The 8,675-nt window shown below is 38.2% G+C and overlaps 1 protein-coding gene across 2 annotated transcripts; it reads left to right on the forward strand.

Annotated features, from left to right (window-relative positions):
- Positions 1-3,006: 3,006 nt before the first annotated feature.
- On the forward strand, positions 3,007-7,544 carry LOC122556077 (uncharacterized). Of its 2 annotated transcripts, none has more exons than XM_043702507.2 (2): positions 3,007-3,145; positions 6,436-7,544. In XM_043702507.2, exon 2 carries the CDS (start codon positions 6,446-6,448, stop codon positions 7,460-7,462), a length of 1,017 nt encoding a protein of 338 aa, XP_043558442.2. In that variant the 5' UTR covers positions 3,007-3,145; positions 6,436-6,445; the 3' UTR covers positions 7,463-7,544. The 2 variants fall into 2 exon arrangements, with proteins under 2 accessions (XP_043558442.2, XP_043558443.2); XM_043702508.2 differs by having other exon boundaries at positions 3,010-3,145; positions 6,441-7,544.
- Positions 7,545-8,675: the final 1,131 nt, after the last annotated feature.

The raw sequence follows: 8,675 nt of genomic DNA on the forward strand, positions 1-8,675 counted from the left end.
AAACTGTGTTTCTCCACTTTGATTTAATGCCAACATTCTGGAGTGTTTTTGTTTCTGTGTATGTTGTAGCATCCTTCCTGTAGGAATTTTGGGCATGTACAACAAGAGAGAGAAAACATTGAAAGATACGAGCCTGCTGTTGGGTTTAGAAAAGTCAGAGGTTGATTTTAACTTAGAAAAACCCAGATAATGGAAAGCTGAAATGAAAACAAAAAACTGTTGAAGAAACTCCTGCATGTCAGAAATGGAATTAATAATTGTACTGGTTAAACAATTAAACTTTGACATATAATCAGGATACTTCTTAAACTAAAATAGGAGCCAAAGCATATGTAAAATCATCATACGTACAGTTTCTTCTTTTATACCTTGGCTGATGAAAAGGGTATTAGCAATGCTACCAGTCACATACAGTAATACAATGACCCAATCTTAGCCTGGGATTTTTAGATTGAAGCCTGAAACAATGTAATATCTGTTAAACTGTCGGCATCAGTTTATTGAATACACAGAATCGTCAGGAGCCTGTGCATGGAAAGAATGATAAATTTAAAGTTTTATCCATGATCATTTATCTTTGCCATGTGGGCTATGGTAATCAAAACCCCTTTTTTGTATTCCTACCCTTTTTTGGTGTTGCATAGATTTCCTCTCTTGTATGGCTTCCCCTCACTAAAAAGACTTCCAGTCTGCGGTAACTTACTATACACTGTGACCAACTGATTTTTTTGCGGCATGTCATATTCCCTGCTGTGGCATTTCTCACATTTCGTCAGCATTGTTCAGGCTTCCTTTCTCTACAGTTTAGTGCTTAGGTGGATCTTGAATTCCTTTACACACAGCAGTTCACTTCCACTGGCTCACTCTTCAAGTTTATCGCCACTTCTATGGTCCAATGTTTGGGCTGGCCTCAGCTTTCACCATTAGCACTGTACTGTCACTGGGTCTCACTTCCGACACTCCTTGGTGCTTGCCTCCAGTTCTTTTTCTACCATGTTGTAAGGTCAGTTCTACTCAAAGGTAAGTGAATGTTTTCAGACTTTACTGAATATAACTGTACAGATTACCTAAGATTGAGGTTCCAATTCAACGTGATCTGACATCACTATGTCATAATGCCTTTGACATATGCTCTGTAATTATTCTTAAAGATATTAGCAAACACTTTACGCTACATGTTGGTGGAGGTTGATATTTGAGGTCTTAAACCCTGACCTCTCCAAACCTAGAAGGGCAAGGGCAGCGGTTATATGGGAAGATCACTACCAGTAAGTTTCCCTCCAAACCTCACATCATTCTGACTTAAAATTATATCACTTTTTTTTCAGTGTCAATGAGTCAAAATCCTGACTTGACTCTCTAGCAGTGCTCTGGATGCACAAACACAAAATGCAGGGGGAGATTGGCTGGACAGCAGGTTAACAATACAGAGGGGTTCAATTCTTACACCAGCTGAGGTCACCATAAGGAATCTGTCTTTTCAAACTCACCCTGCCCCGAGGCATGGTGATCCTCAGGTTAAACGTACAACCAGCTGTCTCTCTGTCTCTAATGAGAGAGCAGTCTTACAGTCCTCTGAGACTATTGGCAACCACTATTACTGCATCAAATGGACTGCAGCAGTTCAAGAAGCCAGCTTACTACCATCTTCTCAAGTGCAGTTAGGGATGGACAATAAATGCTGAGCCAACTGGTGACACCAACTTCTGTGAAAGATATAAAAATGTGCAATTCCTGGCAGATGATCCCCTGGGAGCTGGAACAGGTTTGGATGTCCACTGAGGAGAGGGCTTTTGGTATGTTATCCTGCATTTTTGTGTTTTGAACTGTGCAAAGAATGTTTGGCAAACTGAAGAGAGATTTTCAAGATTCATTGGGAAAAAGGAGCTCTCAAAATGGAACTCAGCTCTTAATTATCTATAAATCAGCAGTGTCACTAGAAAACAAAATTAATTAAAACCAATTTAGCTTCTAACTAAAGCAAGATTCTAAGGTAATTAAGCAATATCATTTTCTAAGTTAGAAACCAAAATGTTTGTCTATTAAAAATAAAATTCTGTGCTGTTATGAGATCGCACCTATTTGGGAGGTGCAAGTCTGAATAAGTAACTCATGTTCATATTCATAGAATTCCTATGAAGCAGGCTATTCAGCCCATCGAATCCACATTGACTCTCTGAAGAGCACCCCATCCAGACCCTATAGCCCTGCATTTCCCAAGACTCACCCAACTAGCCTGCACATTCCTGGACACTTTGGGCAATTTAGCATGGCCCATCCACCTCACCTGCACATCTTCGGGCTGTGGGAGGAAACCAGAGAAAATGGGGAAAATGCACAAACTCCACACAGACCGGCACCTTAAGGTAGAATCAAACCCGAGTCTGTGGTGCTGTGAGGTAGTAGTGCTAACCATTGAGCCAATTACCAATGCACTAGCCTCTGTTTCTTTGTCAATATTCACAGATTATTGTTAGAATATTTCGAAAACATTGTTCCTGTATTCTCCACAATTCTCACTGAGTCATAGAACATAGAACATAGAACAGTACAGCACAGAACAGGCCCTTCAGCCCACGGTGTTGTGCCGACCACTGATCCTCATGTATGTACCCTCAAATTTCTGTGACAAAACGACTTGTCTTAACTGAGAAAGAAATAGGCATATTGAAATTCTAACGTAATGATCAGTGATAATTACAGTCTTATCAGCAGGCCAGGTTACAGTTTACTAACTTTTAGATATTGCCGCCGGTTCCTTTAAGTTTTAGAGTTCTTGATGCAATATCATTTTATCAGATCAGCAGAATTAAAATGAAGAAATAGCACACACTTCAGAAAAGTTCTGCATGTTCTGTACAAAGTAGTTATTGCTCAGCTAACTAATGTTGCGTGAAAATGCCATTGACCAAAATGGCACAGACCTCAACGATATTCCTTTGTTTCAATGATTGTGTAACATCTCTTCAAAGTTCACCAGTTCCAGCATTCCACCCCCACATCCTTTGACAGGAACAGGAGGACGGTTGCTTGTTTTGGCAAAAAAAAAGACTGGCTATAGAACCTTATAAAATACTTCTCCAAGTTAATTGCCTCTCACAAAGCTGACAGAACAAACTTACTTCAGAATCAGTTCAACAATAAGGTAGGAATACGCTAAGAGTTTTATGTTTGTGTTTTCACCAGCCTTGCTTTCTCTCTTTCATTCTCTTTACTTCCAGGCAATCTACCCAGATGTTTGGATGAATAGTTATTTTGCCATCTATACAAATAGGTTTTGCTTTATCTCGCAATTTTTTTTATCCCATCCAGTTACTGAAGGGTGTTATAAAGATTCAAATTATCACCAGATATTTAATACTAAGCGGAAACAGTGATTGATCTTTGCTGAAATGTTACTTCTTAAATGTACGGTACCAAAGCAATAAATTACAGCTGCCACATTCTGTTGGAGTGTAACTGTTAAAAAGACCAACTGCTCGCTTCCTCCCTGAGTCAAACACAGCAGCTTGAGTGCTGAGAAAATTCTATGTTTTTGTTAAGCAACATTTTGCTGGGTGGTGTACTATAGAGAACTGTCATTCAGTTATTATGAATGAACTGGCTTCTGAATGCAAAAATTGGAAGTTGTGCTTATGGGTTTTTGTAACAGTTAACATAAACATTGGACATTTTCTCAGTAAAATAACTATATTAACATGCAGAAATAGCAGAGGTGTGATATCTTATAATGAACACATCAAATATTATAATGTACAAGATTGTACACCATTCAGTAAACCTCTGTTTAATGTCCTAGTTTCTGACCATGATTAGTCTGAAGTAATGTAAGTTGTTCCTACTGTTTAGTGGACTATACTGACCCCAGTTATTAGACTGCTGAGACTGATTTCTAGAGTCTTGTGGTAACCATTTGTCCCTCTCTCCTACTGCCGGGCCTGTTCTGGGTGTTCTCCTTGCCAAGCACATTTATTTTTTCACTCTCCTTCTCTCTAAGATTTTTGCAACATTGCTATTTATGCAAAGGTAATGTTTCCATTGATCATTCAGCTCACTGTAGCAGATGTTAGGATCCTATGGAAGGGTTCAGTTCTATAAACAATCATGGAAATCTGAACAAACAACTAAACATTGTGATCTGATAACAGATTAGATAGAACACTGAAATTGATACTTTATTGGGAACAAACTACACATTGATTTGTGTGTAAAATGCTATATAGCTAAGCTTAAGTAAAATGCTGTAACGTGTAACTTTTAAATGTTCCATTCCTAACAATAAAGTGCAACGCACAAGAACACAGATCAGAAATCTGGACACAAAGATCAGTTTGCACATTTCACAATAATCCTGGTTTTCTATGCAAGCTATTTTGACCCAAACACTCTAGCCTTGATTCTTACTTATCCAATTATGCTCAGTGTATATATGCCAACTGACCTCCCCAGAAAGGGACTTCACATGATTAAACAACTAATTGAAAGGGTCCTAGAGCATCACAATGTCTGAATTCCAGTACAGGATTAACAGCAAGATCAATGCATTTTTCAACCATTTTCCACTAATCATATTATTTGTATGTTTTGTTTCAACAGAGACATTTTGTGGAGAAAATGAACTTAAATGTGAAAATCCTTTGCCATCATGTTTAATTATACTTTCAGCTCTATGGTGGTTGAATCAAAGTTTCTTTCAATTGAATATTGAAAAGACTGAAGTCATTGTTTTCAATCCAATTCTGAGTGCTGTTTCTTAACAACTGACTCCATCGCAACAGTCTGAAATGAAACGAGTCCGTTCACAAGCTAGCTGTCATGTCTGATCTCAAGATAAGCCTTTCAATCTCAAATTGTCCAACACTAATTGCATTTATTTTCACCTTTATAACAAAGTTAAAAGTCACACAACACCAGGTTATAGTCCAACAGGTTTGTTTGGAAGCACTAACTTTCAGAGTACCGCTCACAACCACCTGATGAAGGAGCAACACTCCAAAAGCTAGTGCTTCCAAATAAACCTGTTGGACTATAACCTGGTGTTGTGTGATTTTCCATTTTGTCCATCCCAATCCAATACTGGCACCTCCAAGTCACCTCTGTAACAGCACTGACCATGCCGATGTCTAAATTTATTTGCTCTGAAACCCTTATCAATACATTTTGTACATCAGATTTTCCTATTCCATTACCACCTATAATGTGATCAATGCCACCAAAAGCCCTTAACTCACAGGTAGTCCCACTTCTCTCTCAGCTACCTTTCCCCAGCCCTAACCCCCTCTCATTTATCTCTCCACCTCCGAGACTCCCAGCCTCATTCCTGATTAAGTGCTTTTGCCCGCAATGTCAATTTTCCTGCTCCTCGGATGCTGCCTGAGCTGCTGTGCTTTTCCAGCACCACACTTTCTACTATAATCTCCAGCATCTGCAGTCCTCACTTTCACCCATTCCTCTATCAGCCCTGTGATCTTGATGACTTTGTGCACCAGTCACTGAAAGTAAGCATGCAAAAAAGAAGGCAAACTATTTGTTGGCCTTTGTACCATGAGGATTTGAGTGCAGGAACAAGCATGTTTTGTTGCAAATAGACAGGGGATTGGTGAGGCCACACCTGGAATATTGTGCTCTATTTTGGTCTCCTTTTCTGAGGAAGGATGTTCTTGCTACTGAAGGAGTGCACTGGAAGTTTACCAAATTGGTTCCTGGGATGGCAGGAGTGACGTAGGGAAGATTGAGTTGGTTAGGATTGTATTCACTGAAGTTTAGATAAATGGGGGTGGGGCAAGGAGATTCTCATAGAAACATATAAAATTCTAACAAGACCAGACAGGTTAGATGAAGGAAAGGTGTTCCTGTTGGTGGGAGACACAAGAACAAGGGGACATTGTTTGAGGACAAGGAGTAAACTTTTTAGGACTGAGATGAGGAGATATTTATCCAGAGTATAGTGATCTTGTTGAATTCACTACCACAGAAATTGGTCAAAGCCAAAACATTATATGTTTTCAAAAAGGAGGTAAATATAGCTCTTGTAACTAAGAAATATGAGGGGAGTGGAATAGTTTATTGAGCTCGATGATCAACCATGATCATATTGAATGGTGGAACAGGCTCAAGGGGTGGCCCTGCTTGTATCTTCTATGTTCCAGTCAAGAAATATCTTAATTTATGATTTTTCATTTCAGTCATAAATCTGTCTAGTACTTTATATCTCCCTATCTCTGAAAGCTCTTCCACCTGCGCAGAACTATGGGGAAACTGTGCTCATCAAATTCTGGTTATCTTAGCTAATATTTCCTTGTGTGGCATAGTGTCAAACTTTATTTTAAGACACTCATTAGAACCTTTCCATATTTAAAAATATAAATTTGTTGTTGATGTAACTGTTGTAACTTAGCCACAAGTAATATTGTTCTTTTCATGCTTCTCACAAAGTTTAGATCAAATGGATGCCATGAAGATTACTGCAGTGCTATTCCTGAGCTACATTTGCTTTTCATCATCTATGGCCATTTGCCCTAATCAATGTACTTGCTATTTCTCTAACAATACCACAGCTGTGATTTGTGTCTCAATTGAATCGCTTTATGAAGTACCAGAAAACATTCCGCCCAATGCAACGAGAATATCGCTAGAATTCACCAACATTGACATCATAGAAGAAAAGGATTTTCTTGGATTTCACCAACTTGAAGAGCTTCATCTCTCAAATAACAGATTGACAAACATCTCTTCAGGTGCACTAAAAGGCCTTCATCAGCTGAGAATCTTGGATTTAACCAACAATTTGCTGACTACAATTGCACCAGAATTATTTAGCAGCTCTTTTAATTTAACCACATTGGTATTACTTGGAAACAAATTGCAAACTGTAAATCCATTATGGTTTCATCATCTTCATAGTCTTGAATCATTGGATTTATCGAACAATATGTTGGAATCATTACCTCCCAATTCATTTCAAAACCTGACTAATCTGATAACACTTGATCTTTCCAGTAATAAACTTGAACATTTATCCATTGATTTATTTAACAAAATGTCTAAACTGGAGAGGTTAAATCTGGGCGATAATCAGTTGCGCAGTGTTCTTCCTGGTACCTTTGACCATTTGCTCAATTTGGAATATTTGTTTCTTAATGCTAATCAAATTGGAAAGATCCCAGTAGGGCTGTTTAATAAACTACTGAAGCTAGATACAATGGATCTTTCAAACAACAAATTAGAGTCACTTCCTCCAGGAGTGTTTGATAAACTTTTGCACATGGGGACCAAATGGCAACAAGGTTTAGATGTCTCACTGAATCCATGGGTTTGTAACTGTGATCTGAAGTATCTGTGGAACTGGCTAACAATGAATTCTAAAAAAATGTTCTCACTTGATTCAACGGTATGTGCAAAACCTGAAATAGTCAGGGAGAAACAGATCACAGCACTGACTGAAATGGAGTTAATGTGTTAAAGTAATTGCCTTCTGAATCACGTTGTACTTGGTGCTTGTATGAATCATTTCAAATAAATAAAAATAAAGACTTTTCTTCCCATTTTGCTGTGGCATCAAATTTTAGGATAATATGTTTATAGATGAGCTGGTGGCAGCTGACAAATTCGAGGCCAAAAAGTTCCATGTTTGATGATTACACAACTAAGGTACACATAATCTGTTTCGTTAAAGCATTATGCATAGGATTTGGATTGAGAGGGAGCAGGTCACTTGACCAACATATGCACTCTACCAGTGGGTCTGCAACATTACAGCATTATTGAAACCCTATAAGTTGCACACCTACTGGCCCTTTATCCAGGTGGTATATGAGGTTGGACGACATGGCAAGAGTTTAATAAAGTATTGGCATTTATAATTAGGGAAGGTTCTCTCTATTCATAATGTATGTGGATATGGTGAACCCCATCATTACAAAAATATGCACACTACTCAAATTTTTCTCCCATGCCACTTAGAAAATCAAAACGGATACTTAAAATTCTTCAAGTGGGCTAAATGGTGACATTAATATCCATTGAGAGTTGGACTATAGAGGAGGTGATGACCTAGTTGTATTATTGCTGCACGACAAATCCAGAGACCTGGTAATATTCTGGAGACTTGGATTCAAATCCTGCAATGGAAGATGGTGACATTTGAATCCAATAAAAATCTGACAATCATTAGTGATAGTTGGAAAAACTATCTGATTCCCTGATGCATTTTAAGGAACAAAATTGCCATTCTTACCTGGAATGGCCTTGAATGAATTAAACAAAACAAAATGAATTACTATGTTGGAAGCCAATGTGAATGTAGAAGAACTAATCCATCCTAACTAAACATCTATCACATGTATGCATCACCAATATAATTGAGAACAAGACAATGGGTGAGGAGAAGTAATGTGTAAAAAGTTAAATTCATGAGACTTTTACTAGACCAAAAATCACAGGCGTACCTGTTAAGTGGGCCATGTTTTCAAGGGATTTTGGTGTGTGCTTCATTTGGGCCTGAATGAAATGAATAATGGATCATCACAATGGAATAAAACAAAAACAACACAAAATAATTCATGCTAATTATCTAACATGTATTTATTTTATAATAGGAGAAAGTGAGGTCTGCAGATGCTGGAGATCAGAGCTGGAAATGTGTTGCTGGAAAAGCGCAGCAGGTCAGGCAGCAT

The sequence above is a fragment of the Chiloscyllium plagiosum genome, unplaced genomic scaffold (assembly GCF_037043375.1).
Source record: "Chiloscyllium plagiosum isolate Xiang-an unplaced genomic scaffold, Cpla_swu_hap1 HiC_scaffold_13, whole genome shotgun sequence".
Taxonomy (NCBI): Eukaryota; Metazoa; Chordata; class Chondrichthyes; order Orectolobiformes; family Hemiscylliidae; genus Chiloscyllium; species Chiloscyllium plagiosum.

What these genes read in the sequence shown, in the direction of transcription:
- LOC122556077 (XM_043702507.2), top strand. Translation starts at nt 6,446, where the DNA reads ATGGATGCCATGAAGATTACTGCAGTGCTATTCCTGAGCTACATTTGC.